The sequence below is a fragment of the Gadus morhua genome, chromosome 21 (assembly GCF_902167405.1).
Source record: "Gadus morhua chromosome 21, gadMor3.0, whole genome shotgun sequence".
Classification (NCBI taxonomy): Eukaryota; Metazoa; Chordata; class Actinopteri; order Gadiformes; family Gadidae; genus Gadus; species Gadus morhua.
Genome location: NC_044068.1, coordinates 659,714 through 674,368, shown reverse-complemented (window position 1 = coordinate 674,368; position 14,655 = coordinate 659,714). Strand labels below are relative to the sequence as shown.

The following is a 14,655-nucleotide window of genomic DNA, read 5'->3' as shown; positions in this document are numbered from 1 at the left end:
GTCGACGCTGAGCGTTCACTTCCGGGTCAGCTGGTCTCCATGCTGGTTGCAGTCAGCATGGCATCGAAAAACAAGTTCCAGAAGGCGGTTGTCAAGAGTAATAATACAACTGTTGAAGAGGAGCCGAAGCCTGAAAGTGAGTATTTAGATGAAGATGGTGATCAGAAGGAGGATGAGGAGGAGGAGGACGACGGAGAGCTCAACCTGGACGACGTGTTGCTGCTGGGAGGAAAGAAGGTACGTCTGAGATCACTCGGACCAGTTCATATAGACCAGTTCACACAGACCAGTTCACACAGACCAGTTCACACGGACCCTTTAATACTGACCAGATCACCGAGACCAGATAATAAAGAGCAGTTCATATAGACCGGTTCACACAGACCAGTTCACACCGACCAGTCCTTAGACCAGATCATAGGCTTGGTCACACAGACCAAATCACCCAGGCTGTTTATTCACGTACTTAAGAGCCGAACGTAGTAGATGCGTAATAACACGATTGACGTTGTCATCCAAGTTAACCGTTAATCAGGGATCTCCGTTTACAAAGAGTGGGTGTCTCCTGATTAACGTTAGATTTTCCGTCACCATGGCTTTTGGTAACTTTTTCTTTTGACAAATGTACTTACTGTAAGTTGCTTTGGATAGAAGAACAGACGGAAACAGACAGAGGGTCAGAGAAAGACCGATGAAGATCATTGGTGGTAGTAAGATGATGGAGGACTGCTCATTGTGTATTAACGTGGTGTTCTGTGTGTTCTCCTCGTCAGTCGGACTTCCTGCTGTTGTCGGGCATCAACGACAACCACGACCTGATCGATGGCGGGAAGAAGGGCGCCATCGACGACCTGGAGCCGGGGGAGCTGGAGAAGTTCATCACCAAGCTCGGCGTCCGCGCCTACGCCTCCCTGCAGACCGTCGCCGACGACGACGAGTTCGGAAGCGGCAGCAGCACCAAGAAAAAAAAGGACAAGAAAGCTCCCGCTGGCGGCGAGCCGTCGGCGACCAAAGCGGCGCCGAAAGCCAACGGCGAACCCGCCGTCGCCGCGGAGACGAAGAAACCCAAGAAGACCAAAGAGTTGGCGGCGGCGGGCGCCGGCGTGAAGAAGGCCAAGCAGAGCGCGGACGTGTTCGAGTTCCACCAGCGGTCGCTGCTGCTGATCAAGCCGGGGGGGAAGTGGTTCGACCTGGAGTACACGACGGAGGGCTGCGGCGAGCCCCAGGACGAGGCCCAGGTGGCGGCCTACAAGGCGCTGGCGGCGCGGCTGTACGAGGCGGAGGAGGGCCAGTACCGCAGCAAGAAGAGCCTGCAGAAGGGCGCCAACTCAGCCTGGATGAAGACGGTGGTGTCCAAGGGCACGCTGGTGGACCGCATGGCCGCCATGACGGTGCTGCTGCAGGACGCGCCGGTGCACGGCCTGCAGCACGTGGAGAGCCTCATCGCCATGGTGAAGAAGAAGGGGGGCCGGCGCATGGGGCTGATGGCGCTGGACACGCTGCGCGAGCTGCTGCTGTCGGAGCTGCTGCCCGCCGACCGCAAGCTGCGCTCGTTCGCCCAGCACCCGTTCGACACGCTGGAGGAGCGCGCCAGCGGGAACCGCGACTCCCGCGACCGCCGCCTCATCCTGTGGTTCTTCGAGCACCGCCTGAAGGCGCTGGTGGCGGAGTTCGTGGTGGCGCTGGAGGAGGTGTCCCGGGACAGCGTGGCGGCCACCAAGAGCAAGGCGCTGGCCACGGCGCACGAGCTGCTGTCCCAGCGGCCCGAGCAGGAGAAGGCGCTGCTGGTCCAGGTCGTCAACAAGCTGGGCGACCCCGAGTACAAGATGGCGGCGCGCGCGTCCCACCTGCTGGAGACGCTGCTCCACCGCCACCCCAACATGAAGGCGGTGGTGTGCGGCGAGGTGGAGCGTCTCATGTTCCGGCCCAACATCAGCGGCAAGGCGCAGTACTACGCCGTGTGCTTCCTGAGCCAGGTGCTGCTCAGCCACGAGGAGGCGGAGCTCGCCGGGCGCCTCATCTCCGTCTACTTCACCTTCTTCCGCGCGTGCATCAAGAAGGCGGACGTGGAGTCCAAGATGCTGGGCGCGCTGCTGTCGGGCGTGAACCGCGCCTACCCCTACGCCGTCGCCGGGGACGACAAGGTGAAGGAGCAGCTGGACACGCTGTTCAAGGTGGTGCACGCCGTCAAGTTCAACACGGCGGTGCAGGCGCTCATGCTGCTCTTCCAGGTCATGGACTCGCAGCAGTCGGTGTCGGACCGCTACTACGTGGCGCTCTACAAGTAAGGAGGGGGAGCCGTGCGATTGGTCGGTTCTGGGAGGTGGTGGACAGAAGGGGGGGGGGGGTTGGGTGTCAAAGCAGGAATACAGGAAGTGAATGCGCGCACACACACACACTGACTCTCCCACACACACAGTGAGGAGCAGAAAATGAAATATGAACACACAGAATGTGACTGTAGGCTTGAGCGTCAACTCGGAGTTGACGCCAGAGCGATTCATGATTCTGTTCATTTGTTTTGGTCTTCTTCAGTCTCCGAGGAGACACTAAGTGAGACCTTTCTTTTGTGCCACCTCGTCACCATACCTCCTCCTCCTCGTCCTCCTCCTCCTCACAGGAAGCTTCTGGACCCCGGGCTGAGCGCCTGCTCCAGACAGAGCATGTTCCTCAACCTGCTCTACAAGTCCCTGAAGGCGGACGTGGTGCTGCGGCGCGTCAGGGCCTTCGTCAAGCGGCTGCTGCAGGTCAGCTGCGAGCAGAACGCCACCTTCGCCTGCGGGGCGCTCTTCCTGGTGTCGGAGGTCATGAAGGCCAAGCCCGGGCTGAGGCTCATGCTGCAGGAGAACGAGGTGAGGAGCGCCTCCTCCGGGAGGAGATGGAGGAGGGAGAGGGTTAGAGGGGGGGTGTAAGGCCACCAGGCGGGAGCGTGGTGGCCTTACACCGCCCCTCTAACCCTCTCCCTCCTCCATCTCCTCCTCCCGGAGGAGATGGAGGAGGGAGAGGGTTAGAGGGGGGGTGTAAGGCCCCTCCTCCGGGAGGAGATGGAGGAGGGAGAGGGTTAGAGGGGGGGTGTAAGGCCACCAGGCGGGAGCGGGATCAGCTGTTACCAGCCGTGCCTCTTCCTGTGTTTTAGTGACGTCCCGAGTGGGCGCGTCCGTCCACCCGGTGTGTGTGGGATCGGTCAGCAGCCTTTGTCTCTTCTCAGGCGGGTGACGAGGAGAACTTCAAAGACCTGGCCGAGGAGGAGGAGGAGGACGACGAAGAGGAGCGGTTTGTAGACGCCGACAAGGTGGTGGAAGAAGAGACGAAGGCGGCGGTGAAGGAGGAGGACGAGGAGGAGGACGATGAGGAGAAGCCAGTGCCAGAGAAGCCAAAGCCCAAAGGATCATGGGTACACCACCAGAACCTGGAAGGTAACGGAGATCACTCCACACAGCTCGTTAACGACATCCGCTAACGACCTGCGCCTTGAAAACCACCCGCTTTTTAACTTCCTGTCTGTGGGCTGACTTCCTGTCCTTCCAGGGGGCAAGAAGACGGAGACCTACGACCCCTTACACAGGAACCCCATGTTCTGCGGGGCGGACCGGACCACACTATGGGAGCTCCAGCAGGTGGGTGGGGCAGGACCAGTAACCATGGATACGTAGAGATGGGACTCCGGGGCGATCATTCTTTAACCTTAAATGGATGAACATAATTAATCCCACATTCCTTAGTCACAGTGGTAGTGGGAGACACAGGATAAGATATGGTGCAGCAACGTATAAAGTAGTGCTCAGGAAAACATAAATAGATGCTAGAATAAAGACAAACAGAACAGCCAGGACCAATGGTGTAAACAGTATCAATGAGTGGCTGACGCGTGTCTCTCTCTTCCTCTGCTGAACCGTGTCTCTCCCGTCCAGCTGTCTCTCCACTTCCACCCGTCCGTCTCCCTGTTCGCCAAGACCATCCTGCAGGTACAGCTCCACCCCCTCCATCTCTAGCTCCTCCCACGTCGGAGGAGATCACGCCCGATCGGGGGTCAAACCACCCAGCCCGGTCGGGGGGGGGTCTGTTCCGTAGCGTCTGTTACTGAGATCATCCGGCTAAATGACTTCCATGTACTCAGTCGTTGGCGAAACCGACCTGAGTAGAGACGAGTGTGTGTGTGTGTGTGTTGTGTGTTGTCTGTGTGCGCGCACGTGTGTGTGTGTGTGTGTGTGTGAGTCTGCCTGCTGTAACCATGGTGATAACCCTGACTCTCCTCTGACCAGGGGGACTCGGTCCAGTACACCGGAGATCCGCTCCAGGACTTCACTCTGATTCGCTTCCTCGACCGCTTCGTCTTCAGGAACCCCAAGCAGCTGAAGGGAAAACGTAATCTATCTATCTATATCTACATCTCTCTCTCTCCCTCTCTCTCACTGGAATGGAAAATTAAAGTAGATTATGTCAATAATAAAATACACTGATTTATAACTGCATTTACAGTGACGATAGTCTGAAAGGTTAACACCGTAATGTTTAGAAGTTCAACACTCATTGTATAAAATATGATGGCTTACAGAAACAAAATCAAATGTAAAACTGAACATTGATTTTATTAACGGATCAGAGCATTCAACTGTTCAGAGCTGAGCATCAGACCGCTGAAAGAACGTGTTCCATGTCTAATGTCTGTCCTGTAGAGAACACAGTGACGGTCTTGTTCCCTGTCTAATGTCTGTCCTGTAGAGAACACAGTGACGGTCTTGTTCCATGTCTAACGTCTGTCCTGTTCTGTAGAGAACACAGTGACGGTCTTGTTCCATGTCTAACGTCTGTCCTGTTCTGTAGAGAACACAGTGACGGTCTTGTTCCATGTCTAACGTCTGTCCTGTTCTGTAGAGAACACGGAGGCCACGGTGATGCGTCCGCAGCATAAGCTGGCCCAGAACAAGATCCGCTCGCTGGCCGGTGAGAGACCGTCTGCTCCAGGATGGAGACACCCACTGATATACACTGTCTTTACGTTTGACCTTCAAACTCTAATTTACTTTAGAAAACATTTGTCTCCTCAGAAGACATTGTATTTAAATCACGGTTCCTCTTGCTGACAGATCATTTAACGGGAACTAAACAGGGTATTAGAACACAATTTTGTTGGACTGTGGTAACGCTTGGTTAACCCTTTGTTGTTTATTTTGTCAGTGAACTGCAAGGAGTTCCTGGATAAGGACGAGAGCCAGATCCCCGTGGACCAGGTGTTCTTCCACCGGTAAGAACCGTATTCATTTAACTGATCATTCATCATGGTTACCAATAACCTGTTACATTAACACTGTATGGTAGAATTACGACAGTATAACTCTTTATTATAACGCAGTATTGTAGCTTAACTACAATATAACATCAACTATCTGTTCTGGATTACTAATTCCCCTTGCAGGTACTTCAAGAAGCGCGCCGCGGATAAGTTCCTCCGCCGGCCACCAGGGGGCAGCGACACGGAGAGCTTAGAGGACGTGGAGGACGACGAGTTTGAGAGGATTCTCGGTAAGATTGGACCAAGATGAGAAAGAAATAAAATAATAGCTTTGAGGGCGTCGGGTACAAACATAACTTTTACCGTGATAAATTGTTTGATTGTTCTTGTATTCCTGGTTATGTAACACCTTCATAGACAGAGTAGCAAGTGTGTGTACAAGTACATGCTGTTTGTCGTTGTGTAACCCCTTCATAGATACATTAGCAGGTGTGTGAAGACGGTGTGTGTCGCTTGTAAACAATGCGTCTGAATTGTTTTCTCCGTCCAGACTCGGTGGAAGGAGACTCGTACTACACAGACCTTGGGGACGTCAACCTGGACTTCGCTGGGTACGAAAATCTGTGCTCTGTTAGTCAGCCTGTCTGTCTGTCCAGCTCAGTAGGACGATCTGTGCTCTGTTAGTCAGCCTGTCTGTCTGTCCACCTCAGACCTTACTACAGCGTGTGATTGGTCACCTGCTGACGACTCTCTCTTTTCTCCCGTAGCAACGTGAAGACTCCGACCAATGAGTCGGGCTCGGATGACTCGGACCTGGACGACCTGGACGACGACGAGATCTCTCTGGGCAGCCTGGACGAGGAGGACTTCGGAGACGAGATGGGGGAGGAGGGAGGGACCTTCGTGAACGACGAAGACGACGACGATGAGGAGGGTGAGGAAGATGTTGTGGTTTCAGACCTTCATTTGTGTCTTAACTTGGAAACTTGCACTTAAAAATAGAACTAAGGCATTGTGTAGCGTCTTATCCTAGCTGTCTTTGCTGTATACAGGGAATGGGTGCACCTAGTAAATGTTAGTGCTTGGTACTATGAACATCCTTACTGTACCGACAGCGATATAACGTGGTTTCTCCTTCTTCTGAAAAATTGACTTTTTGTAAGTACCTTCGGATAAAAGCGTCTGCTAAAGGTAAATGTAAAGGGGACTTGTACTAGTTCTGATCTGATGAACTTCTTTTCTCTGGTTCTGCAGTTCCTGAGCTCGAGGAAGGTGACGATGAAGATTTCGCTTTTGATGGTGGGTGGGAACACACACAGACACCGTCACAACAAACACACAATTGTTCAACACACAGGAAGTGATGGAGGTCATGTTTCAAGCAAACATCTCAAAAGCAGGTCATCGTGTTTCAGCTGCCAAGAAGTTCAATTCACTGATAATTCACTCGTTCAATTCAAATGCATGGTGCCGTTTACCACCAACAATGAAGAAGCTCACCTGGTTGGTTTTGTGTGTAGATTCCGAAGAAGAGGAGGGGCTTCCAGAAGCCACACCCCCCAGTAAGAAGAACAAGAGGAAGGCTCCTGCAGAGCTGGACTTCTCCGGCTCCATAGGTCAGTGCCTCTTAACCTCTGGGTTGGTCTGTTCGCTAAGGATCCTGGGTAATCTTGAATCTGTTCACAGCGTCAGAGTGGGCGGAGCTCAAACTGCTGGATTGTGTTGAGGAGCTCTGCCCCGGGCGGGGTCCACCCCGGTATAGCGCCCCCTTCAGTCCAGGTAGAACCAGACCCAGTCACTAACTGTCGTGTTTCCTACCAGGACCGGCCGGAGGGAAGAGGAAGAGGGGGAGGAAGGACGCCGGCCTGTTCACGTCGGCTGAGGAGGTGAGCAACATGTACTCCGGTCCTGACTGGTTGGACTGGGACTCGTACTGGGACTCGTACTGGGCCAGCCCTGGCTGGCAGGACCGGTCTGAGGAGGACTTTGACTCTGTTGACGGGACCGGTCCTGTCTAGACCAGCCCAAGGTCCTACTGGGACCCAGTCCTTTGAGGACCGAACCTAGAGGCTGCTGGGAAGTGCGACCCGCTTACCGCTGGCCACGCTAACTTTTGTTTTTGTGTTCAGTTCGGATCGATGCTGGACGAGAACGCCGGCTCCAAGTTCGACAACATCGGGATGAACGCCATGGCCAACAAAGACAAAGCAGGTAGGGTCCGGTTTGAACCAGCGCACGCTAGCCCGAGGGTTCTGGAAGAATTACAAAAGCTGACCTTTGAGGGGAGAACATTCAGAATACAATTTCTACAGTAAAATATTCCACGTGCCTATTAAGGAGAAACCGGAAACGCAGAGAGATGAAACACAAACCATCGTTGCTGGTTAAATCATAACTTTATTATAGTAGCTAGATGCTAGCCGGATGAAGCTATAAGTCCCAGAGGTCCTGGCTCCGTCACAGCGCTTAGAGACGTCCTTCCCTTTGAAGGGACCAATCACAACTGGCTATCGTAATATCAGAGTGCTGCTTCATGAGGGGGTTATGAACAACGTCAGCAACCCTAACCTCAAGTCCGTAGAAGAAATCTGTAGAGTTCATATCATTCGTCGGGATTTACGTTCTCCTGATGTCCGACTTTGAGAGATCTTTGCGGACCGAGTTGACGATGCAGACGGGTTTGTTCCCGAAGCCATGGAGCGGGACTCTGGTATCAGAACGCAGCCTCACCCCTCTCTCTCCCCCCTCACCCCTCTCTCCCCCCCAGGGCTGAAGCAGCTGAAGTGGGAGTCCAAGCGAGACGACTGGGTGCACGGCCGCGACGCCCAGACCCTGAGGAAGAAGAAGACCGCCTTCAACAAGAAGAAGGACTTTGTTAAGGCCAAGGTGGCGGGGAAAGCCAAAATGGCCAAAAAGGTTTTCAAGAAGAAAAAGTAACTTCCTCCGACCTGGTTCTGGTTCTGGTCCTGGGGGGGTCAGTCGGACTTAGAGGACCAGGTCTGGTGGTCCTGCTCCCGGATGCCGTAGACCCCCGCCCATTCGTTGGACTGGTAGTATACTGGAAGGGAAAGACGTATTTAAGTCTCATTCAGGAGAATGGAGGTTCAGAGGTCTGACTGGACGGTTTGAACAAAGCGTTTTCTGTCATGTTAGTAGCTAACAAAGTTCACGAGTTACGTCAACGTTCTAAGCGAGAGGGATGACTGACCAGCCAATGGGTGATGAGGGACGTCCATGTTTTGTGTTTGGACCCGAAGCATTTCATATGCAATCAAGGATAAAATATTGGCAATCTCACAATTGAACTGATATCTTAACGGGCATGTTTTTACCACCTGCTATAAGGCTGATGAGCCATTACAAACGTTTTTTGTTTTTTTTATTGATCCTTTGACATTACAAGTGGGACTGTACTGGAGGGTGGACCCTCCCACTTGTGACGTCACCACCAGTGGATTGCCTTGTTGTGACCAATCAGAAGATGGGCCCGTTTAAATTGGTCTTCTCATTGGCTGTTATAGAGGGATTGGTTTTCACTTGGTGTGCCCATCTTTAAAGCTCACTGCAGCAGTTTACGCCTTAGTCCTTCTAAATAAAATAGCATAATATCGTTCTTACCTTCCAGTACAGACGGGAGCCGTCGGTTCATGGTGTTCCTGAAGTCTACGGGACAGAGTGACGGTTTAAATGTGTACATACTATCAAACGGACACGTTGAAATGTCCGTCAGATTACCCTTTATATGTCATTATTTTTTGCTGTTCAATAAACCGTTTTTAAAGCCGTACCTTGACTCGTGTTCATCTTGTGGAAGAGGCCGTACGCGCCGAACACACCTAGCAGCTCGAGGGCGATGAGGCCTTTGAAGAGCCGCTTGGCCAGGGGCTCGAGCGTCCTGGGGGCCATCTGCAGATCCCGCGGGTTACAGCGAGATCATGGCATAACAGCACAGCACATTCCGCGATCAGAAAGCCGTACAAACACTTTGCAATCATACCTAGCATCTCTACCTCAGTGCGTAGTCGTAGAGAGAATGGTTGAATCACGAACAAGCTTTGTTTAACCTGCTTTAGTCTTAAATCTATGGCTGGCTATCGTTTTACGACAGTAGTAGCTGGTACTTCTGTGGGCAGGGTTCCCAGATTGTGAGGGAAATCTGGCCCAATCTGGCAACCCTGTCTGGTCCTCATGAACATGACCTCAGGTGGACCGCTACTCCTCCCGGGTCTACAGTCACAGCTGAACATCAGACGTACCGTGGTTTGAGTCACACCAGCTGGAGGATATGAACCGTGGATCTTAAGACAACCAAAAGTTCCACTGTCGGCAGGACTACAACTCCGAGGACTACAACTGAGGACTACACACCGCGGATATCTGATACATGCATTCGACTTCCGGAGTACGGAGTCCCGGTTGGCACAAATATGTCAGAAGTCGAAACGAATGTGTTCGTTTTATAATATTTGGTTACTGAGCACATGTGTTGATTTAATGTTTAAGTGTGCAACTGAATGTCGGTTCTCATAGTGTATTGTTCATTTAAATGTAAATTTTCACATGGACAACCGATGATGAGGTCGCTGACAAACTAAACTATACCATAACCACCATTATCACATGTGAGTCACACTGGGAATCGAACCATTAACCCATGTTCCATGGACCCAGACTCAGTCCAACACACCCCTCTCTACTCTACCAGACCAGACCCTGTCCGTCCACGACCACCAGACCAGTCTACCAGACCAGACCTCCACCGGACCCTGCCCACCCGGGCTGGGATGCATGTGGCTCAGAAGGTATCGGGTGGGCTGGTCAACGGAAAGTGGCTGGATCGATATATTGTAAAGGGCTTTGAATGGCCACCGGTTAGAAAAGCGCGGTATAAATGCAGTCAGTTTCCCTCCACGGACCCCAGCCGCGGGGGGGCGAGAGAGAGGTAGACTTGTCTTGTCTTCTGAGAAGACATGGAATTATGTTTTTTTTCGCCTTGTTTCCACCTTTTGATTAATTCATATCAGACCGTCGCACCAGAGGCTGATGGACCGACTGAATTCTAAAAGTGTCTTCTGTGTAAACCGCAGTAACGGAGGGATTCTGTAAGTGAATTGGCTTCGGTGAGTCAATGCTAAATATTTAATGTCACCGCTTTGACTGACAGGTCGGGGTGACATGAGAACATCCGAGCCAGACTTCTGTCATGAATAGTGATTATATTCTGGTCATAACAGGGGCCGCGGGCCGGGTCTCGAACCATCAACCGCTGCTCTGCAAAGTGGAGACGGCTCTTCGCGACTCAACTCAGTGGGCGTGTTTGGAATCACTGAAACTAATCACTGTCTATCTACAGACCAATTCATATGATATAGGCCTATTAGCCTATATATAATAAAAAGTTATTTATTATCCATTATATTTTATATATTATTAGCTGTAGGCCTGTGTAGCCCAGATATCTGACCGGGAAAGGCCTATAACGCAATGAATTCAGATGAGAGATTTCCCTATAGGTTCAACTTAACGCTTCTAAGGGAGGTTTTTATCCTGAGCAGAAGGCATTCATCGGATCAATTAGCCTTCTTCAAATAGTATGGTTTATTACCATAATGTTAAGGATCGCCTTCACATACTGATTCAGCCTATAGCCCATTATAGGGCTATAATAATCATTCATAAAACTCGATGGCAACAATGTTTTTTTTTAATATTTTTTTAAGGACATGACCGTAGACAAATAAATGGATTAAATAGCCCTTTTGTCAAATAACAGCAGGTTTAGGAAAAGCTCTGTTGACTAATGAAAGTGTTTTTTCGAGGATGATCACATATTTACCAAATGTGTGGAATCGAGATTCGGTGAACGCGGACTCGTTCTTATCGCAGAGACTCGATCAATAAGGACCGACGGACTCGGAGTAAACAAGGTAGGCCTATAGCCTAAATAAGCAACCGTCATCCGATGTCTTTCGTTTATCCCTCTATCCATCTTTTGTGTGTAAATATAATTTATATCTGTTTATGTATTTATATCTCTAGATATTTATATATACATCGATACATATATATATTGATAGGCCTATATATCTTTAATCTTTTAAGATAGGCCTATATTTACATCCGTATAAAAATACAGCCCTATTTATACAGCATATAGGCCTAGCGGCGCTTCACACGGAATATTCTGTAATTGGGGATGATTGGTTTGGTTTCTAGTTTCGCCGTGTCAATAATAAAACATTAAAATGTCACTCAGACGTCGCGGCTCAACCTGAGCTCCGAGGCTGAGCGCGCGGTCCAAGGGTCCGAGCGTACAGGGCGGGGCATCACTCTGTTCCGAGCCAATCAGCGATCCCATAACTATTAAAAACGCCAAACATTCCAGTGACTTTCATCCGCCGAACGTGAGAAAAGCTTTTCCTTAGCGTACGCCTTGAATAAACAAACACATATTTACGTTTTACATTTTCAAAGGCGTTTTATTCCAGACCCTACACTACCTGTGCTGACCATTGATTGGTCCACCGAGGACAGAGGCTCCGCCCCCCAGGCGCCCAGAACCTGGGATCCGTCCATTCATTAGGGGTTGTGCCGGCGGCGGTGTCCCCCACCCCTCCCCTCCTCTCCCCTCCAGGTCTGAGCGAGACGCGGGGAGAGGACTCAGTCGTTCCGAGCCTCACAATGCTGAGCGCCGTGAAAATGGAAGGCCACGATCACGCAGACTGGAGCGGATACTACGGGGACGCCGAGGTGGGTGTGTGTTTGTGTGTGTGTGAGGTTGTCTGTATCGGTTTGTGTTTGTGTGTGTGAGTGTGTGTTTGTATCGGTGTGTGTGTGTGTACGCGTGTGTGTTTGTGTTTGTCTTGGTGTGTGTGTGTGTGTGTGTGTGTGTGTGTGTGTGTGTGTGTGTGTGTGTGTGTGTGTGTGTGTGTGTGTGTGTGTGTGTGTGTGTGTGTGTGTCGGTGTGTCTATGAGTGTACCGTTTATATGTAGTATCGCGCTGTTTATACAACCCTCAGTATTAGCCTTGAGATAATATTAACTTTTGCGATCAAATATTGACCCGACGAGCCGAGCAGGTCTGGATCTCCCGACACGGACCCTAAAACGCAGAGAATCACGGAGACAATCGCGTCGGATTAATGATAACATCACAACACACAAGTGCTTTCTAATGATCTCCTCTAATTAAACTCGTTTCATCCATTCGAATATGTTCATTCGTGCTCGTTATATTGATAGAAAGTGTTCAGTGGATTTTCTAACTCTCTTATTCACTAATTGGTTCTGGATTATTGTTACGATGAATATTTTGTGGTTCATTTTGCGCCGTTCCTCATGTAAAGCATCGATGACTGATCCTCGTCTCCTCTCCTCCAGAGCTACTCCTCGTTCGGGAGCCTCACCGCGGGGGGCCTCGGGATGACCACCATGGGGGGCTACATGAGCGCCCCCCCCGGCATGTCCGGCCTCCCGGGCGGGGGCGGCATGGCCGGCAGCCCGGTCAACGTGTCCTACATGAACCCTGGCGGGGGGGTCAGCCACCACCACCACGCCGTGCCCGGGATGTCCCCGGGCACCGGGGCAATGCACGCGATGGGCGCCGCCGCGGGGGGGATGATGTCCGCGGGAGGGGGCAGCACGAGCCCCCTGGGCGCGCAGTCCGCGTCCATGAACGCACTGACGCCCTACGGCGGCGTGTCCGTGATGAGCCCGGTGTACGGTGGCCACCAGGCCAACCTTGGCCGCGCGCGCGAGCCACCGAAATCCTACCGGCGGAGCTACACGCACGCGAAGCCCCCGTACTCGTACATCTCGCTGATCACGATGGCCCTGCAGCAGTCCGGCTCCAAGATGCTGACCCTGAACGAGATCTACCAGTGGATCATGGACCTGTTCCCGTTCTACCGGCAGAACCAGCAGCGCTGGCAGAACTCCATCCGCCACTCGCTTTCCTTCAACGACTGCTTCATCAAGGTCCCGCGCTCCTCCGACAAGCCCGGAAAGGGCTCGTTCTGGGCGCTGCACCCCGACTCGGGAAACATGTTCGAGAACGGCTGCTACCTCCGGCGGCAGAAGCGCTTCAAGTGCGAGATCAAGGTGTGCAAGGAGCCCGCCGCGGGGGGGAAGCCCTCGTGCGAAGCGGGCGCGGTGGCCAGCTGCACGGACAGCCGCGGCGCGGGGACCGAGTCGCCGCACGTGCACGCGTCCCCGGCGAAGGAGGCCAAGCGCGCAACTGCGGCGGCGGCCAGCGAGTCCAAACCGCTGCGGGCGCACGAGGTGTCCACCACCAGCCCCGCGCGCCTTCCGTCTCCCGCGCTCCAGACGCACCAGCTCTTCGCCCATCATCATCATCATCCCAATCACCCACACTCGGTGCTCGTGCACGACGCGCACACCGCGGGACAGCTGAAACCTGAGCACCACCCGCTCCATCACCACTACTCCTTCAACCACCCGTTCTCCATCAACAACCTCATGTCGGAGCAGCAGAGCCACCAGCAGCACAGGATGGACCTGCGGACGTACGACCAGGTCATGGGCTACGGGTACGGGTCCACCGCCGGCTCAGGGGCCCTCTGCATGGGGCCCATGGCCGCCAAGGCCTCGTTCGATGGCTCCACGCCCGCCGACACCTCCTACTACCAGGGGGTGTACTCCCGGCCGGTCATGAACTCCACGTGAGAGGCCTGGACCTGAGGCTGTACCCGGGACTATACAGGGGGGCTGTCGGAGCGGCCTGGACGCGGGACTACTGGGGGGCTGTCGGAGCGGCCTAGACGCCGGACTGGGGGGCTGTCGGAGCGGACTGGACCCGGGACTGTACCCGGGACTAGGGGACTGTGAGACGGACCGTGTATTTGTATAAATGAGCGCTTGGTTCGTTGGTTGGCTGAGGTGTTGGAGCCCCGTCCGGAGGGTCTGTGGGAGCAGCTCCGTGATGCTCTTTTCTAAGGATGCGACGTAAATAAACGAACAATGCCATCCGTATTTGTCTAGAAAAAAAATCTTTATATTAAAATATAATCTGAATGTTGTCTCCTAAAATGTTATTTTTTATTCTAGTAAAAAGGTATTGGGAAAACCGGGAAAAATATTTCAACTAGGCGATTTAAATGATTCCAATAATGAGGGAAAGGTATTATATACTGGGCCTAATTGTTTTAACTTTAGATCATACAATTTAAATCAAAGAAGATAAACCTTAATTTTCTCTATTTTAATTATAATCGAATATATCCGTTATTTTTTGGACGATGCATTTAATACTAATCTCCAGAGATGACGTCTGAGCTGCAGGTCACCGAGAAGTGCCGAGATAAGACGCGGAGAACAGAGAACAATAGGCCGGCTGATCAGCCGATAACACCGCGGACTCGAACCCGCGCCCCAATCAAAGGCCCTCAGTGGATACCAGATAA

At 52.3% G+C, this 14,655-nt stretch overlaps 3 protein-coding genes across 5 annotated transcripts; 2 read left to right on the top strand and 1 right to left on the bottom strand.

Moving 5' to 3' along the window:
- On the top strand, positions 1–9,020 carry cebpz (CCAAT enhancer binding protein zeta). The gene is made up of 17 exons (XM_030345115.1): positions 1–237; positions 774–2,284; positions 2,621–2,852; positions 3,209–3,416; positions 3,529–3,617; positions 3,912–3,965; positions 4,263–4,365; positions 4,876–4,944; positions 5,179–5,245; positions 5,417–5,523; positions 5,784–5,844; positions 6,001–6,167; positions 6,488–6,532; positions 6,754–6,849; positions 7,055–7,119; positions 7,363–7,444; positions 8,001–9,020. The coding sequence occupies exons 1-17, from the start codon at positions 40–42 to the stop codon at positions 8,168–8,170; spliced, it is 3,324 nt and encodes a 1,107-aa protein (XP_030200975.1). The 5' UTR covers positions 1–39; the 3' UTR covers positions 8,171–9,020.
- Positions 7,611–9,660, bottom strand: LOC115534339 (protein CEBPZOS). 3 transcript variants are annotated; one of them, XM_030345252.1, is made up of 5 exons: positions 9,490–9,660; positions 9,022–9,139; positions 8,852–8,896; positions 8,182–8,291; positions 7,611–8,085 (listed from the first exon to the last, which is right to left on the bottom strand). In XM_030345252.1, the coding sequence occupies exons 2-4, from the start codon at positions 9,137–9,139 to the stop codon at positions 8,209–8,211; spliced, it is 246 nt and encodes an 81-aa protein (XP_030201112.1). In that variant the 5' UTR covers positions 9,490–9,660; the 3' UTR covers positions 7,611–8,085; positions 8,182–8,208. The 3 variants fall into 3 exon arrangements, with proteins under 3 accessions (XP_030201112.1, XP_030201113.1, XP_030201111.1); XM_030345253.1 differs by having other exon boundaries at positions 7,611–8,065; positions 9,490–9,637; XM_030345251.1 differs by having other exon boundaries at positions 7,611–8,291; positions 9,490–9,637.
- A 376-nt stretch (positions 9,661–10,036) lies between these two features.
- Positions 10,037–14,266, top strand: LOC115534301 (forkhead box protein A2). Its single transcript, XM_030345190.1, has 3 exons — positions 10,037–10,353; positions 10,468–11,983; positions 12,614–14,266. The coding sequence occupies exons 2-3, from the start codon at positions 11,915–11,917 to the stop codon at positions 13,916–13,918; spliced, it is 1,374 nt and encodes a 457-aa protein (XP_030201050.1). The 5' UTR covers positions 10,037–10,353; positions 10,468–11,914; the 3' UTR covers positions 13,919–14,266.
- The last annotated feature ends 389 nt before the right edge of the window (positions 14,267–14,655 follow it).